The 22,699-nt window shown below is 41.4% G+C and overlaps 1 protein-coding gene across 4 annotated transcripts in view; it reads left to right on the top strand.

Annotated features, from left to right (window-relative positions):
* LOC131047904 (UPF0641 membrane protein PJ4664.05) overlaps positions 1 to 22,699 on the top strand; it is a 211,880-nt gene that overhangs the window by 12,536 nt on the left and 176,645 nt on the right. For 3 of the 4 annotated variants that reach the window (XM_057981715.2, XM_057981716.2, XM_057981714.2), the window contains exon 2: positions 19,609 to 19,690. In XM_057981715.2, the coding sequence (XP_057837698.1) occupies positions 19,609 to 19,690 (82 nt within the window). Of the gene's footprint in view, positions 1 to 19,275; positions 19,481 to 19,608; positions 19,691 to 22,699 lie in introns of all 4 variants that reach the window. The other variant, XM_057981719.2, reaches the window with a different exon arrangement.

The following is a 22,699-nucleotide window of genomic DNA, read 5'->3' as shown; positions in this document are numbered from 1 at the left end:
GCAAAATGAGTTTTGACTCGAGATTCAAACAAGGCCACCTTGTGTTGAAGTATAATGAAAGAGCGGCCAAACCTGGTCAGCATGCTAAGTTCGATGGATTATGGGAGGGACCTTTCCGCGTCATAAGTTGCAAAGGTTTCGATTCGTTTGACCTCGAAGATATGCAAGGGGACTCTCTACGGATCCCGGTCAACGGGTTCCATCTTAAACCTTTTCATTAGCAGTTTCTCTCTAAATGTATATAATGTAAATAATGCTTTTGTGTGCCTTATTTAATTATTCCCAGTCATTTTCCCAAGCAGGCAAAATGAAATCACAAGATATGCCATAATTAAGCAAAAAAAAAAGAAAATCATTATATTATGGGTATTTTGTTTTTTATACGATTCATGGACAGGCCTCTGGCCTTCTTTTTTACAAGAAGTTGCAAGATGAAGCCCTCGAAGACAGGCCACCATTTTCTCAAAAATCCTCTCCATCTTCATCGTCCTCCATTTGAAAATCAGGGTCTCCACTATCATCTGAAGTATCCTCTCCTTCTAACCACTCATAGTCAGAAGCGCCACTAGGCACCCCAGCCATGAAAATAACAACCAGATTCGGTTGAATGTGCGGCGTCAAGACCCGTGGAAAAATGTAATCCCAAAGATCAGAGTACCATTCGGTACCATCCAGAATAGGAACTATCAGATGAACATGGAGGAGGAACTCTGCAGCGAGCTCCACTCGAAAAAGATGGGATGACAACGTCATCATCCTCAGACTGCCGATAAGCGGGTGCCAAGTCACCTCCTCGCCAGAAGTAATGAGGTGCCTCAGATCCGACGCTAGAGGAAGGCCTCTGAAAGGGACGTAGTACGCCACCACATCTTCCAGCCCCCTCAGATAATCCTGGGAGAAGAGTGCCTTGGTGAGCTGTGAGGTCAACAGCCCAGCCAATCCGGAATCCAGTAGCGAAGCCACAAAACGCGAACAAATGTCCGCGTTTACACGGTATTGGTCAACGTTAGCTATAAAATCCAAACCAAGCACCCATTTGATAGCAACAATAATCAGGGGATTCTTCCGCTTTGTCATCATCTGTAGCCTCCGGTCATAAATTTCCAAGGAAAGCGACCTGGGCCTTGCTGCTGACGAGTCTAACAGGAGTATCCATTTCTTGAAGAAACTCCGTCGTTGAAGCTGATACTGTGCAAAAGAATGTCCGAAAAGACATATTTATAACGAATTCTCAGCTCAAGGTGACAAGTGGTAAAGACGCCAATGCTCCCGAATTCCAATGCTCCTGTCATTCTTCATTAATTCGCATAAGAAAGCGAGGTCTGATTTAGAATTGGCAATGTCCTGCTCGATACCTCGAAGAAAGAGGTGATGCAAACAGACGCCACGCGTATGTGTAGGTACATCGCGTTTTAAACCATAACTCCCGCAGGACTGTCTTAACTTGTGCGAACTCCGCTGGCTGCCGATTTTCTTGGTAAAGGAGGAGATCCGTCTGGTCGAGATTTTCGTGTCAAGTGGCTTCAATTAACGACGGGCTAAATAAGTTTTCTCTTGGAAATTGTAGATGGCAACGCTCGTCCTCTTTAGGGTTAATTGCAATTGCAAAATGAGTTGGCATATGTGTAAACAGACGCTTGCTTTTAAGCGTCCCCTTTCGCGAAAATCTAGGCACGCAGTGCATTAAAGGAAGGAGGTCGTCCGATATTCATCTTATTGCTCTTTTTGTAACCTAAGTGTCCAGTTTCATTTGAAAGGTTGACAGAGAAAAGCTCTCTTACAGAAAATGGAAGCCAAAGCTTCTTGCTTAGGTGCTGCTCAAGGGGGACTATGGGTAGATGTTTTTGGGGAGCTCTCCTATTCTTCCCACGCTATTCTGCCTAGGACGGAATATCCAAAAACCAAGGTCAGGCCGAAGACAGTTATCCGCAATATGCCCGTTTTAATAGATTCTTTTGAAAATGTTGCCGAGTTTGAGATCCGCAAGCAGCCCAAAAACCTCAGGGAGGCTGCATGCAGTAGAATGTTTCATCACAGAGCGGAGCCGCAATCCACGGCGGCTCGTTTTTGGAACAGTGGCGCACCTCAATTTGTGGTCCCTATGGTTCCTTATTGTCCAAAGTTTGCGGCCGTGTGCGCCGACGGGTTCGACCTCGTTTCCTGCTCAATCAGCGGCTCATTCTTAAGAGTAGTGATCTCCCCGGAAGCCACAAGGGCTATGATGTGCTGTCGCTTCTTTGAAGGAACAAACGTGTTCTCTGAGACCACTATGGAAGAATTTTGGAACATCAGAAGGGATGCCCTATCTTTTTGCTAGAGTGCCCTCAATCGGAGTTTGTCTTCCGGGCTCCCGAGGCTCCCTTTGTCCTACAGTGACCTGAAACATGATGACCTCAAAGATATCTCATCCAAAATGACTAGGAAATCGCGACCGCTATGATGGGTTTCCTTTTCAAATGCCGTAAGCAGAGGAAGTCTTTTCATTTTGATTTCTCTTTCTTCATAGCCAGAGCCATGATAAAGCAGCTATCAGAGTTTCAGCAGTTGTTGCGGTTTAAATTCACCTCGGTCTTGGTCCATTTGCTCTTGCACCAGAATGAGGCCTTCTTCAGCCAACACATGCGGTTGGCTATCTGTGACGAGTCGGGGAACAAGATGCCGGTGTCAGCTTGGACACCCATTCTACTAGCTTCTTACGATGCATATCAATTTTCCGACTGTTTCTTAACTCCCGTCCTTAGGGACTTAGGTTAAATCCCTAATGAACCACTTGCTCGCTTCTCTCAGATTCAAATGAACTGGATGTATAATGAATGCCCCCCCTACGATTGGTTCATGGGTAGCAATTTCTCTTTCGTCTAGGTGCATGGTTTCTCTGAGGAACCATTCTGCTTACCTACCTATGTGACTGAGAGAACCCTTGCTCTTGAAATTGCGCGACAGTTGGTAAGAATCGAGAGGGCCATCGGGGCGGGAAATCATGACACCTCCATCACTGAAGACCACAAGACAATTGGTCCCATTACTCTAGTCCGGAGAAACATTGCAGAGGAAGTCTTGACATCCAAGCTGGTGCAACTCAGCCTAGTGGTGATTGACGATTCTTGGAGTTATGACCTAGATGGGTGTCTTAGTAAAAGGAAGAATGCAGTAAGGCATGAACCGTGGAGCTTGTGGGAAGGACGCACAAATGCATAGGTGGATGACCCAAATCTTTATGTGGGTCTTAATGATTTCCTCGTATTAAAGTGACCCTCGTGGTTGAGCTTCTATTCAGTCATGCATAAGTATAACCCCGCAAAGCCTATCCCCCGGGCAATGCTAGAAGCCATGACTTCAAATTCCTGGCCCAGAAAGAAGAGGGAAGATTTTTGTATCTACAGGTAGGAAGTGAGGCAGCCTAGGGCTAACATCGGGAATGCCCCCTTGGACGAACGTTTCGAGCTAGAATGGCGTCAACACAATAAATTTGATGAAGAGAGAGGTGATAGTTCCCCACGTGGGTACTCGTCTCCCAAGGTGGCCCAACGGCAGGACATAGAGGTTATAAGTATCAAAGAGCAAGATCCCGAGCCCCATATTCTTCTTCCTCTCACTGGTTCTGCTCGTAGGCCCCGTTCCCAGGATGGTAAGAGACAAGCTGAGAAGCAGGCGCATGACTCCCCTCCTAGTAAAAAGCGGTATCCGAGTTCTACAAAGAAGAGTTCGTCTCCTCAAGCCCTAGGGGTTTCCTCAGATCCTCAGCGGTTGGTGACTTCCACGGTTTAGGTACGCCCTTCTTTGCCTTTTCCTTCTGCTCAAGCTGTTTCTTCTGCTGCCCCTCTTGTTGCAATGCAAACCCAGATTTCCACCGCCCTTACACCAGCGCCTGCCGAAACACCGGTTGATCCCCAAGAAGCATTTCCATAGGCCTCTATTCCATTCCCGACCCCCGTTTTTATTCTCGCAGCATTTTCCTCACAGATGTTTGAAGCAACCACCGTCTCGCGTAGGCTTGATATTGGAGAGTCCACTCCTCCCCCAAATGTCAGAGCAACGTCCGCTGATCCGTTTCCCTTAGGAGCCTCTCCCTTTGTCCCATTGTTTTCTCCAACTACGCTTGCACGCCCTATTCAGACCGCTTTTGGTGGCCCTATTTCCCAGTTCCCCTTTGCGGTTCCCCCTGGTGCAGCATTTGCAGGCCAAGTTATTGCCAACCCAGATGATTTCCAGCAGCAAGTTGCCTATTCCAAGACCACCCGTATTGGCAAGACTGGCAAACGAAAAGAAAAGGAGGGTGCCAGGCCAGCCCGTCCGCACCTACAGACACATTTCAGCGAGGAAAAGGATTGTCTTTTCTTTGCAAACATGTTCCCCAAGGTTGCAAATGAGACCCAACGATTACACTCTGCATGCTATTGGCATCAACCTCCTAAATTCTACAACATCCGACAAAGTTGAAATGATGGAAGAAACTTCAAAGGCCGTGTCCTCGAACTTCATTAAAAAGAGTCGTCGCCTGGAGAAGATGCAAGCGGAGAATGTGAACCTCTGAAAATATCTGGCCCAACAGAGAAAAGAAGACAAAGCTTCGAGTGCCGAGATCAATCGCCTGCAAGGTTTACTGACGCAGGCTAGTTCGGAGAAAGGAAAGCTGTAGTCCGCCCTTAATAATGTGAGTTCTCAGTTGAAGGGCCAGGAGGCAACAAGAAATGTAGCCTTGAAGGAATTTGTAATATCCCAGATATTTTTTTGTTTGTTTTTAGACCAATAATAATCATCCACAAACAGATAACCCGTTAAGGTTAGAAAGCATAAACTCAAAGCTTGCTGGAAAATGCAACCCTTCCACTTTCTGATCACCAAGTGCCCAATATGGGAAGGTGAGAGCATACGGTGAATAGGGGATCGTTAGATCTCAAATCTGCTGAAAGATGAAGTGAAATACAATACTGGGCGGCAAGCCAGCCCCTTCCGCTTATCCAGTGGGAAAGCAAGAAACTTGGCGGTGAACCAGCCAAGAGAAACACACAAAGGCACAAATCACTCGATCGCGATATTTCAACGGGAGGACTGAAATTACAAACAACTCAACTCAACCGCTTATGCAGCGGGAGGACCATTACAATCAATCATCACTCGATCGCTTATGCAGCGGGAGGACTGAATTACAATTCAATTGAAATAGGCGGCAAGCCAGCCTCTTCCACTTTTCAGTGGGATGAGAGTTTACAAGTTAGAATTGGTTAGTAGTACTACTACTTAACCTTACAATAATCAAGATAGTGAGAGAAGAAGAGTAATGTTGAACATCCAAATAATAAGCATAAAATTCTGCTAACATCAAAATCTGTAGGTTGGAAATGCAAAACCAATAGCCTATGGACTCACTAAAACACTCATAACTCTCTCATTACTCACCCAATTCACCCCAAATCAGTTCTAAACCAATACTACACCAGCCACAATGAAAACAAATGCAAAGGAAGCTATCAAAACACTCAAATTTATTTTGCACGCATCCCAATGCACTCCCTAAACCCAACGCCTAACCAGGGAATTTTGATTTGCATTATAAAATTCCACACTCAACATAAGGTGCTAAAAACTTACAAGATGCATCATCGGTGACAGGAAAGATGGATGAGCCGGTACCCAGAATGATGGAATCGCCAGGCCAAGAGGTATGAGCAAAATATAGTTTTAGCAGGTCCACAACCAGCAACCAAAAAACACTCCAATCCCACACAAAACATTCCACAATCTGCAACTCACTCACCAACAACACTGGAAATACAAGGACACAGCTAGGTACTGTCTTGCAAGTACGAAACTGAGACTTAGCTAGGAAGCCACACTTCGAAGCTCAGATTTTTCAATCGCCAATTCGGCAGCATAACGATGCAAATTCATAAGATAACCAAAATGGGAGCCCAAGGCTCTTATTTATAACCTCTAACACCACCAAATCCAAATGCAAATGCTCACAAATGCGCCCAAATTCCACTTTCCCATTTGCATTTCATTTACCAAGTGGACCCAAGGATGGCGCCCATATCATAAGTCAAAAATCACGCCAAGTAAGCACAAGACCACGATTTTGACTTAGCAAATATTTTTGGTGAATAAAATAATATCTCCCATTATAAAAATGGCATCCCTTTCTAGACATCATAATTCGCCTAGCACTTAGGAGACATTATGTGCAATTTCCATAGTCATTAATCAGTAGTAAAAATAATCAAATTAATTAAATATTAAACCTTAGGATAAGGAAATAATATTTAATTATATCACTTATGACTCCAATACTGATTATTGCCAAAACTAGGATGAAGTTGAGCAAGGAAGACCATTGAACTGTTGTAGGATCAGGACCTTGTCCATTGCCAAAAATAGAACTATGCCATACTGCCACTTACTAAAAATAGTAAGTCATGAACTATTGCTCCGAAAAGCATGATCTTTGCACCCAGTGACAGAGCATGGAGAGCTCAATAGGAGAGTATCACCAAAACGGCCAACCCTTGACTTACTAAAAATAGTTAGATCTCACCTCATCAATATTTGACCCTCATTCTTCATTCCACATAGCCTACGGGTTTCAGGAATAGGCCAATGGACCACTGGAAGGACATCAAGGAGAAGGGGACATTACGAAAATTGCAGGAGAAAGACCAAGAGATCCAGCAGCTAAAGGCAGCTTCTAGAGATGGCACCCAAATGCAAGCACAATTGCGTGAAGAGATCCGTCTAAAAGAAGAGTACGCCCGGTAACTGAGTGACGCGCAGGTCATGCTTTCAGAGTAGAAAGCGAGATTTGAAACAGAGTTGTGTGAAAAAGAAAATAGCCTAGAGCAAGCCGAGAGGAAATTTCTAGACACGGAGGTTTTGTTGCAGCAGGAGCAAGATTGTATATCACAACTCCAACAGACTGTGCAGGATGGAAGTGCTAGGATCCTCGCTCCAGAAAGCCAAGTGGTCATCGAGCAAGACAGGTGCAGGGAGTTGCAACATGAAGTAACGACAAAGAGTGAGGAAGTCTCACGGTTGCTAAGTATTCCTCCCACTGTCCAGGTTTCTCCAAGGCTTTTCCCCGATCTTGATGGAATTGTATGTTTCCCATTGGGAAAGAATTAAGCAGTACAACCCCTCGTTGCAACCCATGCTGAGGTTCATCAAAGAAACGCAATACCTCTGCGCTGAGGCGGGAGCCCTCGTCAACAGTTCTATGGTCGTCATTGGTCCCAAGATCCCCGTGGCTCAGGACCTAATCCAGATTCTGTATGCGGCTCAAGATGAAGAGTTGAGAGCGAAGGGAATAGCAGACCGCCGACAATTGATCAAGAAAACCAATGTCTTCATCAACCACCATAGAGTGATCATGCACGTATCATCGGCGCTTGAGCCATTGCAGATCTCCGTCCCAGACATCAAGCAGCGCATAGAGAGGTTTGTTTCATTAGGCCTGCCTTCTCCATTCCCTGCAGATGGTTTTGTATTGGAAGTTGAGCAAGTATTAAATTTGGTCGAGCATTTGCAGCAAGATAGGACTTTCCTCCAGCGCCTGAACAATCCTATGTTGGTGGAAGAGGTCGAGCATCTCCTGCACCCCCTAGACCAGCTCTACACGCTCTTGAAACTGGTCCATGATGAACCGGTAGGCTTGCCATTCGATGAGATAATCTGTTTGGATCAACATTACCTGAGTCTGGAAGCACAAATATTGCCCTCCGAGGAAGAGTGGACTCCATTGCAGCAGGTCTTCAATCTGGTCCGACCTATTTTGACATGAAGTCTGGTCTCCGAACCAACAATTTTGGGTTCTACCATTCTGCAGGCAGAATACCCCCTTTTAGTCGCCAAGAAATGTTAACATTATTTCGGGGTTGTCCGTAGGCGGCATTTTGATCGGGTGGCACCCCTTTCTTTTTGACTTTCTAGCTGCGCTCAACGTACAGGCCAGATGTCATCTCGACGTTGTTCCTAATAGCCCGCTTTTTCTGTTTGAGGTTAGGGGGAATGCGGATTTGCCAAATGGCTCGGGTTTTGATGACCAAGCATCTTGTTGGACCCCACGCTGCATTGTGCGAAGATAGGGACTCATGGCGCCTCCGCGCTGCTCGTCCTATGTCTGTTTATGCGCTCTTTTTCGGATGTCCCTGGAGCTGCCGCGTGTTGTCCATGGTGACCTCTCTCAGGCTGCAGTTCGCGTCAAAATATTTTCTGTTCGGGCAGGTATGGAGATCGCACGATAAGGTGGAAGTAACAACCTCGGAAGTGGTTTTGCTGGGTGTGTTCCTTTAGGATGCCACGATGGTTTTTTCTGGTCAGAAGCGGTTGCGGGAGGATGGTAGATGTTTTGAATTGTTAGCCGAGCCGAGGGTTCTATTTATGGTTGGTTTTTCCTTGTTTTAGGGGTTCAGAACTTTTATGAAAAGAGACAATTAAGTATTCTAGATAGGAATTAAGCCTTTTAGCTGTTATTGTTTTCTGAGGAAAGGATAATCAAATTGTGCCTATGGCCTCTGTGATGCCTGTTTTCAGTATGTTGTGATAGTTTTCTGTGCATTCTTGTAATTCTGATGACTTTGGAGATATATGTCTAATACTCTACCGATTAAACTATGTTTTACACTTGTTATTTGGTGGATGCGCGATGTATGTTTCTTTATGTTAAAAGGAATCTTGGTTGTATCTTGTTTATGGTTCTGTTCAGATATATAGATTGTTGAATGGGCTTTAAAACCAGATGTTTCTAGGTTTTATATGCTGTTAATATTTTTCCAAAATGCTCTGGCACATCGCCTAAATAGTCTAGATCATTTTGCTTTAAATTTCTTCTTCCCCTTTTCCCTCAATTACAAGGAAGAGCCGACTTCTTAAATCCGGAGGTCCATTCAGTGAGTTTTGTGCAATAGGTCCCTCGTCACTGAATTTCCCATAAGGTCGTTCGCTTCCAAGGTAAAATTTAGAATCAACAAATACATCGCCTTCTTTCTTTGTGCTCTTGTGATTGCTAAAACTGCGGCCTCTTGTTCCTCCACGTCCAGCATATTAATCTGAAAGATCCCTGATAGATCTTTTAAGCTGACAGGCTGTAATTTTTAATTATTTGTTTTAAAATAAATTCTTCCTGTTTATTAAATGATCTTTCAGAGAGAGACAGAAGTTGCAGAAAGGTTGTGTCTTTTGTTTTTGTTTGTATTTTTCCAGATATAGGTAAACAATGAATAACAATAGCAGCAAATATGAAATAGGCTGGAAAATAATGTGCAATAATATAATATTCAGCCAATCCAGAATAGCTACAAATCGTACCAGGCAAAATACATAAATGATATGCCAACAAAGTATCTACCAACCAAAATAATGTTGCTGGCTGCAAGAAAGACCATCCACGCACAATGAAAAGAGATCGCTGATGAATACCAATCAGCAACCCACGTGCCAGCTGGAAGGAGGCTGTACGACTGCTGCAGTCACATCCAGGCAGCCAAGGAACTCCCACGTGCCAAGCAATATACCCAACGTCCAAAGCCAAAGCTCTTCCAATGCTGAACTTGCACTCCAATCAAAGTCTGAAACCAAATGAAGCTGCTGAAACCTTCTATTGGGGTTTGCGTCCCAATATCCAAGCCTTGGGGTTTGCGTCCCAGTTCTCTAGAAATCGCTCCTTAGAGCAAATTCACAAATGCCTAGTTTGAAGATGTAAAAAGATAATAAAATAATGAGCCAACATCTCCTTTTATCTCCCTCTCAAAGCTACTTGAACCCTAAAGGGAGAATATGCTTTTACCTTTATTAAATAATGGCAAATTCTTAATTAAAAAGGCCTTTATGTATAGGAAAAACACCCCTTTCGTCAAATAACAAAACTCAAGGTGCCAGAAGGTCTCCGGATGATGAAAATAAGTTATAATAATTCAAGACCTTTCCAACGAGCTATAACACATATGCCTGCCTGACTAGAAGAAGCCAAAATCCCCTTATTACTCCAATTAGCTATATAAATAGCTTTATTTAATTAATAAGATGCTAACTTAGGAAGTATTAAAAATATATCCCAAATAGCCGTATAATGCTCATCTGACTCCACAAGTCTGAAACGGAGCCTGCCACCTGTCTGTGACTGTTGTCGAAAATCATGGATCCTCGAGCAATCTTGTCCCTAAAATCTAGGGATGCTCCTAGAAGCTAGAAAACATACTCAAATCTCCTGAAACTGAACCCAAGGAATAGTCTCATGGTAACCCAACTCTGGGTACTGTCAAATCCTCCTAAATAGTAGGAATAGCCTCCACAAAAGAAGGAAATGCCTCCTAAAATTAAGGAACTGCTCCAAACTGGTCCACTACTGCCAGAATACCAAATCCCAAACACTGAATATCCTCACCGAGTCTCTATCCACCACTGTTAGCCTACAAGACCCCAAAATAAGTTGACTCACATGTCTCTGCTAGACAGAGCTAAAGAGGGGACATGACAAATACCCTTCTGATTCGGGTAGTTGGTGTCTTCATGGTCACCTGGTCCACACCATTTGCACAATAATTGTATGTTGTCTTTCTTGTTGTGGCAATCTCTCGCAAAGTGTCCCCATTCACTACATTGTCGACATTGTATGATAGGACGTCCTCTGGAGTTGTATTGTATTTGGTTTCACCCTCGTTGATTTCAAAAGCCACTTGGTGATACATTCTGTGATTTCGATGGGCTGGAGTCTCCCTGTGTGAAGAGTACTTGTGTACTTCTTATCTTCAAATTGTATGGGCACTCCTTGATTGAATGCCCCAGTACTTGACAAATTTCACAAAACATATTTCTAGGACAATTACCTTTCGTGTGCCCCTCCCTTTTGCACTCAATACACCATAGTTCATTACCTTCTTGGCTGGTTTCTTTCTCAACCTTCAATTCTTTCATCATTCTCTACATATCTTGTCGAAGGGCTTGTACGGTTTTGGATTCTTCATCATTGCTACCTTCGGTGCTCTCATCATCATCGGTCTTCCTCTTCTCTTGGGAGGAGGTTTTATTTTCACTCTCGATGTCCATCGCTCAATTGTACGCATCGGCGTATGAGGATGGAGGCACTACTTTCATCTTCTTGCACAGTGAGGGTATCAATCCCTCCGTGAACCACCTCTTCTTCAACCCATCGGCTGGTTGGTTCTCCATCTTGTTCAATAGTTCTTTGAGTGTACGGTTGTAAGCATGTACATTCTCATTTTTCCCTTGCTTAGTATTATAGATTTCGGCCACGATCTTATTATCATCCCTCAAGAGTTTGAATTCCTCCTGGAACGCCCTCTTTAGATCACTCCATCTCGTCTTGTGCTGGGCGTCGAGGTTTGTGTACTAGTCAATGGCGATCCCCCAAAGGGTGGCAGGAAATGCCTTTAGCCAGTAGTCCTTGTCATCTTGGCCATTTGCCTCCCAAATGGTTATGCATGTTTTGCTATGCTGTATTGGGTCCTCCGACTCGTCTCCCGTGAACTTTGGCAGTTTCTGCTTCTCCTGGGTGTTCAACATTGTTTTCACTCGGAAGGTACGTGTGTATTCGCCTTGTGTGCCAGACCTGGGTGGACTGTTTTGACTGCTACGTTCCGGTGCTTTCCCTACACTCTCGGCCACGCAGGCGTCCTCTACATGTCCACCTTCAGCGTCCTCTACATGTCCACCTTCAGCGTCCCCAACACTTTGAGTACTTCTAGGTGTGTCGGACCTGAGTGAACTGTTCCCGACCGCTACGTTCCGATGCTTTTCTTGCACTCTCAGACACGCGCGCGTCCTCTACACGTCCACCTCTAGCGTCCCAACACATCAGAAAACATCAAATGTTACTACATCAATGAACTCCATCTATTCTTTAGTGTAAAGAACAGTATCTCAATCTCAACTAGTTGCTATCTTTCAAGCAACAAGCCAAGAACCAACTAGGAGCTGTGCATTCCTCGAAGCAATCTCTTTGGATTTCGGCAGCACTTCGTTGCAAATAAACATGGATAGTCTCAAATAAAGGCCAAGGCACATATTTATAACTAACTCCTCAAATCGAACTTCTTTTCCCTCCAATATGGGATTAAACAACGACATTCCAATTTCCTTAATTTGCATTTCATTTCATTTTTCCCAAAATCGCCCATCACATGGTGGCAAATACACTTTATAAAAAATACATCAATAAAGTGTATTATGGCGTGCAAAGAATAAAGTGAATTATGTCATAAAATTATTTTATTTTCCTCCTAAGGCATCCATCTCGCCTTAACAATAATTCACTTATAAAATATTTTCCTCAACCAAGAATCACCCAATATATAATTAAGGAAATGACTTTAGATTTCAATATAACTTAAGCAGTCCCCCTTAAATAAATCGTCCAACTTTTGCCTTAAGTTATAATTTAATTTAAAACACCATTTTTCATCAAATACTTAACTTGCCAAAACAAGCTCCAAAAATGTTGGAAGACAAATTGCTCAAATTGACCTGCCAGAAATAACCATCTGAATTGACCAGCTGAACCCCTACTAAAAATAGTACTTACTAAATACTGCTAAAAATAGTAAGTGTTTCCAAAGTGATTTTTACCACATTCTGAGTAGCCGTCGCAACTTACTAAAAATAGTAAGTCTAAAACAAGTCTTCAGATTCATTTGCATGTTACACCATTGCAAAGCTCTCTGAAAACCTAGTAAAACCCAGAGAAATAAACTACCCTCGCCGCCACTTACTAAAAATAGTAAGTTTGCCAAACTCTGTTGCTTGCTATGCATGTACCATCATTGTGAAGCTTTCTGAAAACCCAGAAGGAATCCAGAACCAAAACTGTCAAACTTCAACATGCAAGCCACCAAAAACGTTTGAAACATCCTCCCAGTGGTAGGAAACCCTAATTTCTGCTCCTGACTAGCCTACAGGTCTCCGAAATAGGCTAACGACCAACTGAACTGGTCATTGCTAAGAAGGGGACATTACAGTCGGCCCTCGCCAAGATTGCTTGTCCTGAAGCAACCGCAAGTCTGGATGCTACAAAATCTCCTCATTCTCCCAAGTAGCATCCTCCATAGGCAAATTCTTCCACTTCACCAAGTACTCCTTGATTGTCCTCCTCAAAGAGCATTCTTTGAAATCAATGATCTCCTCTAGAATCAATACCAACTGTCCTTCCTCATCCAAAGGAGGTAAATCTGAAGAGACCACAACATTGTGTCCAAGTGCCTTCTTGAGGTGTGACACGTGGAAGTCATTGTGAACCTTGCTACTCGCTAGTAGCTCCAACTCGTAAGCCACTGTACCAACTCTCTTGATGACTTTGAACAGCCCATAGAAATGTGGCTTGAGTTTCTTTGCTCCACTTTTCTTGAGAGTAGATTGTCTGAAAGGCTGAAGCCTCAGATAGACCATATCTCCAACCTCAAATGTGCGCTCTATACACTGCTGATCAACATACATCTTCTGCTGATTCTATGCAATCTGGAGGTTATTCTTCAAGGCCTTCAAAATATCTTGACACTGCTGCACCATGTCCTTTGCTTGAGGGGCTTTGCTATCACCAAACATTAAATCAGTAAAGCTAGGGGCCTCGTAACCATAGAGTGCCATGAAAGTAGACATCTTGATGGACATGTGGTAGGATGAATTGTAGCAGTACTCCCCTAAGTGTAGCGATCTCACCCAAGTCTTGTGCTGCTCCAATACATAATTCCTGAGATAGCCCTCCAACCACTTGTTTACAATTTCTGTTTGCCCATCAGTATGTGGGTGATAACTAGTGCTTGGAGTGAGCACTGTACCACACAATTTGAAAACCTCTTGCCAAAAAGTGCTTAGGAACTTGTTGTCCTTGTCATTGACAATGTTTTTTGGCAACCCATGCAGTCTAAACACCTCACGAAAGAACACATCAACAACTTGAGTTGCTGTAAGTGAGTTAGTGATGGCATAAAAATGAGCAAACTTGATCAATCTATCCACCACAACATAGATACAATCCTTGCCATTAGCTCTCGTTAACTTCGTGATGAAATCCATTGAAATACTTTGCCACTTTTGATTGGGAATAGACAGAGGCTGCAACAAACCAGCTGGAAGAGTGTGCTCATTTTTATTCATTTGACAAGTGTGACACTCCTTAATGTAGCTCAACACATCATTTTTAAAGCTCTTCCAAGAGAACCTCAAATCAGTAAAGCTAGGGGCCTCATTTTTCAAGCCCTTATAATTGCATATTTGCTTGAGGGGCTTTGCTATCACCAAACATCAAATCAGTAAAGCTAGGGGCCTCATAACCATAGAGTGCCATGAAAGGAGACATTCTGATGGACATGTGGTAGGATGAATTTTAGCAGTACTCCCCTAAGTGTAGCCATCTCACCCAAGTCTTCTGCTGCTCCAATACATAATTCTTGAGATAGCCCTCCAACCACTTGTTTACAATTTCTGTTTGCCCATTAGAATGTGGGTTATAACTAGTGCTTGGAGTGAGCACTGTACCACACAATCTGAAAACCTCTTGCCAAAAAGTGCTTAGGAACTCGTTGTCCTTGTCACTGACAATATTTTTTGGCAACCCATGCAGTCTATACACCTCATAAAAGAACACATCAACAACTTGAGCTGCTATAAATGAGCTAGTGATGGCATAAAAATGAGCAAACTTGGTCAATCTATCCACCACAACATTGATGCAATCCTTGCCATTAGCTCTCGGTAACCTCGTGATGAAATCCTTTGAAATACTTTCCCACTTTTGATTGGGAATAGGCAAAAGCTGCAACAAACCAACTGGAAGAGTGTGCTCATTTTTATTCATCTGACAAGTGTGACACTCCTTAATGTAGCCCAACACATCATTTTTCAAGCCCTTCCAAGAGAACCTCTCACAAATCTGCCTATAGGTCTTGAAATATCCTTGATGACCAGCAAGAGGAATGTCATGGAAAGTCTGCAAAATCTTCTTTTTGAGCTTAGATTCAGGTAAGAGAAAGATTCTACCCTTGTAGAGTATCAACCCATCAACCACCTTGTACCTTTCATCATGAAAAGTACCCTCAATAATGCTGGTTGCAAACTGATTTTTGGCATAAACAACAAGCAAAAAGTCCCTTCGATCAGTAGTAAGCTCACATAGAGCTTAAATGGAGCCCTCTTGAAAGTGCATCAGCTACAATATTGTTCTTGCCTTTGACATACTCAATGTCAAAATCGTAAGCCTGTAGCTTACTTACCCACTTCTTCTGCCTTTCATTCAAATCCTTTTGGTGCATGAAGTGTTTGAGGCTATTGTGATTTGTCTTGACAACAAATTTGCTTCCCACCAAGTATGGTCTGAACTTGGCCAAAGCATGTATGATTGCAAGCATTTCCTTGTCATAGATAGAATATGTCTTCTCGACTCCTCTTAGATTTTTGCTCTCAAACACAATCAAATGTTTCTCTTGCATTAGGACAACACCGATACCTTCTCCAGATGCATCACATTGTAGCTCAAAGGGCTTAGAGAAATCCGGTATAGTCAAAACAGGACACGGGCTCATGATCTTGTTGAATTTGTGAAACACACTTTGTGCCTTTTTTGACCAAACAAAGGCTCCCTTTTTAGTGAGATCTGTAAGGGTAGAAACAATCTGTGAGTAGCCCTTCACAAATCTCCTATAGAAGCCACAAAGTCCTAAGAACCCCTTCAGATGTGTCAAGTTCTCAGGTGGAGGCCAATCAACTATTGCCTTGATCTTCTCAGGATCAACTTTAACTCCATCCGCACTAATGATGTGACCAAGGTAGAGCAACTCCTTCATTCCAAACTCACACTTGAACTCTTTAGCAAACAATGATTCTGACTCCAGAATGGTAAGCACTTCATCCAAGTGCCTCAAGTGCTCCTTCCATGATTTGCTGAAGATGAGGATATCATCAAAGAAGATAAGCACGAACTTCCTCAATTGTTTCTGGAAGATCTTGTTCATACAGGTTTGGAAGGTAGCAGGAGCATTGGTCAACCCAAAGGGCATGACTAGGAATTCAAAATGCCCAAAGTGACATCTGAAAGTTGTCTTCTCAATATCTGGTTCCCTCATTCTAATTTGATGGTAGCTTGATCTGAGATCAATCTTAGAAAAGAAAACAACTCCATGTAGCTCATCAATCCTGGGTATGGGGTACTGATTCTTGATAGTTTTCTGATTAAGAGCTTGGTAATCCACGCACATGTGCATGGTCTCATCCTTCTTCTTCACTAGAACCACTGCAGAAGAAAAAGGGCTCTTACTTGGCCGGATGTATCCCATATCCAAGAGTTCCTTGAGAGCTTTCTCTATCTTATCCTTCTGCTTCTTCGGATACCGGTATGTAGTAGTGATGACCGGTTTAGCCCCTTCTTCCAGTTCAATGATATGCTCAGTCCCTCTCTCAAGAGGTCTCCCAAGGGGTGGACTATCAAAGACTTTACTCCTCTTGGTGATCAATTCTTGAATATTGGGAGAATAGTGTCTCTTTTCTTCTATTGGATTGGATGGCATGATCATGCATTCCGCTGCCCACTCCACTTGATCATGACGGATCAGCCTCTCCATCCTCTTCAATGACACAATTTGAGGTCCTCCATTAGACATTCCTCTTAACACCACTCTCTTCCCTTCGGACGTAAACTTCAACTCCATTGTTTGCTTCCTATGGTGTCAGTTTGTAGCCAAAGGAGAATGCGAATTTGCTTGGTTCACTTTCCATGTTCAAAAGACCGAACTTAGATCTATTTTTGATCACTCAAAATCAATAATGATTTTCGGTATTTATGGTCTTGCAGGAGACGAGCTTTCACTTGCCTCGACTTTCATCAACGCGTGGTACCTTCGGGATTTTTCTCAGCAGTTCAAAGGGGTTTTGGAAGGATACGACTTTAACTTTTATTCATGCCTCTTCAAGACTTTCAATTTCTCACTTGTTCGTATTGAGACGCAACTCGACATTATTGGCATTTTTGGTGGAACTGGAAAGGGACTTAGGAAATACGATTTTCGCTGAGCTTTGCTTTCTTTGATATCTGGAGGCAATATTGGTATTTTTATCGGGTCCTTAGCAGGAGTCGAAACTAATAGACTCAACTTGTATAGACTTTGTTTGATGCCATTTCTCCTTTAAACTTGTGCTTTGTTCTTCATGCACTATGCTTATTTCGGGATTTTCTATGGCTATGCAAAGGGGTTTAGCAGGCTCATTTTTTGGATTCCTCTCTCTCACACGTAGCAGCCTCCAGGAGGGGGGTTCCTGTTAGAGAGATGGGGATGTGGTGTAATACGCACAACACATCTCGATTAATCCGTCTGAACATACTGGCAACATCAAAATACTCCTTTGATCCTGCTGACACCAACCCATAAAGCCAACAGCTGTTGCACTACAAGAGAACCTAAAAATGGGGACATTACACTGGGTGAATATCCTTGTTGTTTGGCATGCTACAGCCTGTTTACAGTCCATTGCAGATCTGGGTATGACTGAAAATGGTGATTTTTAGACCTGCAGACAGTTGTTCCTTGTCATCTTAAGGCTATTTGTTAGTGTTGGGTGTGTGAAGTTGCTGGGAGTTCTTGGAAAGTGTTCTATGCAAGTTTGGTGGGGTTTTTGAGGGGTTTACATCGCTGTCTTGGACCTGCAACTGCTGGCAGTAAGTAACTGCTCATTCATTACACATCAGACCTGCTGTAGCTCTTTTTGGTCTGTACAGTCATATACTAGCTCATTTCCATCCTTTAATTTAGGTATTTTGTAGTGGGCATTCTTTTATCTTGTTCATCTCTTGTACTGGCAACTCTTTGGAGTATTTTGTATCCGAACAATTTGTAACAGCAGTTTTATATTTGCATATTTTATATCAGAACTTATAACAGCAATGTATCTCTGTTTGGTATGTTGTGTTGATGCGTTCATATTGGCAAAATAATTTTTTTTTGAGGGTGGTTATTACAATGAGTGGCTGTGTTAGGAAGAAAGTCGAGGGATTTCTCATCATAAACTTGAATTCCAAACCCTTGAATGTGAGATAGATAATCATTACATTTCTCCATAGAAGAAGCACACAGTTAGTTTGTGGCATCAGAGTCTGTTGCCGATGTCAATAGAAATAATTGAAAAAGACTCTTAGAAATGGTTAGAAAATGGTCTGCCTACATGCTAACAGAAGAATAGTGTAGATTCTCTTTCTTCCGTTGAACTTCAAAAGACCTAATATGGTTTGAGATGTCCTTGGACTAGATAGGACATAATTGCTTAACAGTCCGTAGTCCTTTGAGCATGACTATGGGCTGATTCCTGACTTGTGTTTTTGCAACTTAGAAGATAAAGATTGATAAAATCTTTTAATAATACTGCAAGATGAGTTTGGCATTGGAATCTACTGAAGATGACAATTGAAGGTAGAAGACACTTTTAGATGACGTGATAACATTTTTGCAAATTCTCTATTAGCTTAAGTATTATTTATCAAAGTCTACATTAACTTACTATTTGTTTAAAAAAAAAATAGAAACGAGGGAACAAGCTTTTTCTGGATGATATTATGCAGAGGATATTGCAATCTTCTAGTTGTCTCTTATAGGGCAACTATCTATTTGTTATATCTATTATCAATTATTTGTAGATTACAGTTTTTTCTCATGGCGATCTTATGTGTTTGTCTTTTGCCATTGGTTTGTTTTCACACTTGCTTCATGTTAGCATCTCAACTTCGTAAGTTACATGGCTTGCCAAGACTAGAGTCATATGGGAATGGTTTGAGTAACAATGCCTGTAAGTGTGGCCACCTTTATTATGTTTGTTCATGCGTTTAACCCAAGTTTGGAATTGTCACTCTAGTTATTTCATCATGCCACAGGACAATAGTATTTTCCTCTTCAACCTACAAACATTTTGGTAAGATTCCATATTCTTTTCTGGGTCTAATTATTTTTCTAAATATCTGTTTGAACCATTGTTCCACGACTGTTGGGGATGGGGAGACGGGGGGACAGGCTTCGGGGACGGGGGGACAAAGGGAAAAAGTTTTGGGGACGGGTTTCGGGGATGGGGGGGACTTGGGACTTGGGCCTTTGGGGGGAGGGTGGGTGGGCGCGTTTACGTGGAATACTGGTTCAACTTTGAACAAGCATTGTGAAATTTAAAATATGAACACAGAAGCCATGAAAAAATATTCATTTTGCTGTTCCATCTATGATCCTTATCTGAATCATTGTATAAATTTCTAAGCATCTCTCTTATAAATTCTAAGCATGTCTCATGATATATATTCCGCAGGTATGAATGTGAATCCTGTGTTCCTTCTAATACATGTTGGCAGTCAAAATAAGCATGGCATATGCAAAATACATTTCATTTGCCCAGAGAATGAAGACCCACTTAAATATGATCTAGAAAGCCACAGCAAAGCTAATGTCTCTTGTTTTTCTTCCTATTGCAAATCGTGATTTTACAATACAATCTATTGCAATTCCTCCTTGGGGTATGTTTATATTTGTTTTAGTAAGAATGAACCTTTTTAAATTATTGTTTCTCATGTTTTTGTGAGAATTCATGCACAAGAACAGTTTAGGCTATAGGTTATGAACTGATTATATTTCTTCAATGAAGGTTTCTATATATATTCTGTTGGCACTTTGGAAGTGAGGCAGCAACGCTTCCACAATCACAAGGATTTGGATGGATGTTCAAGGTTTTACCTTCTCCCTTACGTTGACACATTTTTTGCACATTGATACATAATGCACATGGAAACTCAATTTTCTTGGACATTACAATAGTCTATTGAGAGGTGGTCTTTCTGTTTTTGTAATTGTGGCTAAAATACCTTATTAAAATTTAGAAAGTTTACTATTATGGCTCTCATAGTGAGAACGAGTCCCATGTTTTTGGACATATTATTGGTTCATATTTTGTGTGTCTATCCTTCAATTCATTCAATCTCTTACTCTTGTTAAACAACTTTATTCTTTCTTATTTTGTGTTGATCTCTTTGTTAGCCACATCTACAGAGGTGTGCCAAAAAGTTGTACAATATTTTTTAGCAATTAAATGTTTCTTTTAGCAAATGAATTGCCTACAAACTTTAATATTAGCTTTGCTTATTTTAATAAATTTTGATATGGTCATTCTGTCATAAGATAATATGGCTTTTAGTACACTCTTGGTGACTGGTTTTTGATTTGACAGTGGAGTTCTATGGATTAAAAAAAATGTGTAGACACTTGACCAGAAAGTCAACTAATGTAACAGTAAAGAGTTTTGAGACTTCTGATGAAAAGAATAGTAGAACTGTAGAACATCTTCCAAGAAGGGGAAAAACATGGATAACTCTCCTTGACAAATATATGACAAGGTATTTTTATTTATGTGAGCAAGGTGTAGGTCCTCTATGTTGCACACAAGGTCCTCTCCAAGTGCTCCAATGCTTTTGTCCATGACAATGCCTCCAAGCCTCCTCAAATTGACAAAGTAGCTCCAACTAAGGACAAGCCATACAATGCAAGCAAAGAGAATACTTGTTGGAATACTACTATATGCAAATTCCAATAATGGAAAAGCCATCTAGATAAATATCTCTAGAGTGGCATACCTAACACATGTAATCAAAAGGAAACAAAAGGTAGGTACAGGTCATTACTGATATAGAAGATAAACAAGTTGACAAATCTATCAAGTTTCTTTATTGGTCACATAGTTGGTAGACTTGAACTCAACAAAAGCTCAACAGATCCAAAATTTGTGGCTTGACAAGAACTTAGGAAAAACTCGGCAACTTAAAAAAAAATTGCTTAAATTTATCAAAAGACTCTTTTTTTTCACAAAATTGGATGACAAAATGCATTCAATGAGTCCATAAATGAGTACAAAAGTGTTTTCTATTAAACATGATTCATTTGAATATGAATTGAGTACAAAATCACATCACCATGTGGAATCCTAATATAATATCTAGGTAGACGCTTTATGAATTTATGATGATTGCCTTTGAAACTTATCATAATTTATAAATTGTGTATTACAACATTTTGCATCTTCCTTTTCCTTGGTCTAGTGAAAACCTGGGGAGACATTCTAATCCTTGCATTCTGTTAGTATCTCTCTCGGCATTGAAGGTTGTGTTTGTGGCTCCAACTCGGCCTCCATCCCATTTCTAGTGTGATGTCCCCAAACAAGACTCCATCAAGTATTGTTAATATTGAGAAAGCTCCTTGTATTATCTTTAAAGATTGTTGGAATTGTTTGTCATTATGGCTTATCATTGATGTCAAATGGCTGTTTAAAAAATGATGATATGAAGACTAAAGTTAAAGAAACATGAATGCATTATTCAGGGCTTGTACATTGATGTGGTGCAAGCCTTTCAAGTCTACCTACAGTTGTGGCTATTTGCAGATTGGAGATCATTATAAGATCATTAAATTAGATAGAAGAGATATAAAGCACCTTGTATGCAGCGACTTTATAACAAGTTGGCCAACTGGTTCAGACTAACTTCATTTGTATAGTGGTAAGAGGATTGTTTATGACAGCCGACTTTATGTGATTAGTAATGGTCAAGTTTATGGTCAGTATATATGCAGTGTATGATCGACTTTATGAGATAAAATCTATGATGTACAGTTGTTGTCGACTTTTTGTAATAGTCAACTTTCTGAGACAGCCGATGATCAAAGATTATACATCTTTGTATTGCCAACTTCACTGAGACTAAAACAAAAACTCTGTCTTTACTGACAGCGACTCGAAGGATAGAACAAGGCCTGAAGAACAAACATCTTGTTCTATGAACATCTAGCCCCCCCGATACTTGGTCATGTTCAGAACATAAGAATGAGCAAATAGAAGGTGAGGTGCCTGTATGTGCCTTCAGACAACTCCCTTGACCATAAGAATGAGCACGTAGAAGGTGAGGTGCCTTTAGGTGCATCTACTATTCAGAACCATTGATTATTAACCTCAATGGCACGAAAACTCTAAAATGAACGATACCTCCAATAGAGTTTATCGTAAGTCACAAAGTAACGTGTATCACAGGTGCCGCTAAACCATGGAAGATAAATACCGATGAATGGCATGAAGCGATAGTGAACCAAATGCGATTAATGTTCGATAATGATTAAGAATCACATTGAATACAATATTATATAGCCAATTATGATCTTTGAAGAACCCCACCTTTGTATGGGACATATCACTATTGGTTGCCATTTGCTCAACTACTGGAATTCATTCGTGGACTTCCTCCTTGGTGGTAGCATTGAGTCTCAAAAGATTGAGAAAGTGATAGACAATAGACGTATTGATGTAATAAGATGTCAGCTGAGTATATCGATAGAAGATCGATCATTAAGCATTGAATGAGCATGAATATTGACATAATGATTACTCTGATCAAACCAAATTGCAGATCGACTAAGGCATCAATGATTGATGAAATCAATGACATCGATTAAGATTGTTAAATATCTTAACCAGGATTGATCAAGGCAAAGCAACTACTAATTTCATTTACTGCAATAATCAAATTAAAGAATAGTGATTAATTAGAAGAATATTCGTGGCCATTGATAATGATTATCATGATGGTTGGCAACAATATAATTGATTATTGGTTGTAAGATTAATGTAAGCATCGGTGATGATGGCAATTAGTTATAATAGCCGTGAATAAACTAATCGATATTTTTTTTAAGGATGA

Source organism: Cryptomeria japonica, chromosome 3 (assembly GCF_030272615.1).
Source record: "Cryptomeria japonica chromosome 3, Sugi_1.0, whole genome shotgun sequence".
Classification (NCBI taxonomy): Eukaryota; Viridiplantae; Streptophyta; class Pinopsida; order Cupressales; family Cupressaceae; genus Cryptomeria; species Cryptomeria japonica.
The sequence above is the reverse complement of the archived record's forward strand: the minus strand, read 5'-3'. Positions and strand labels throughout refer to the sequence as shown.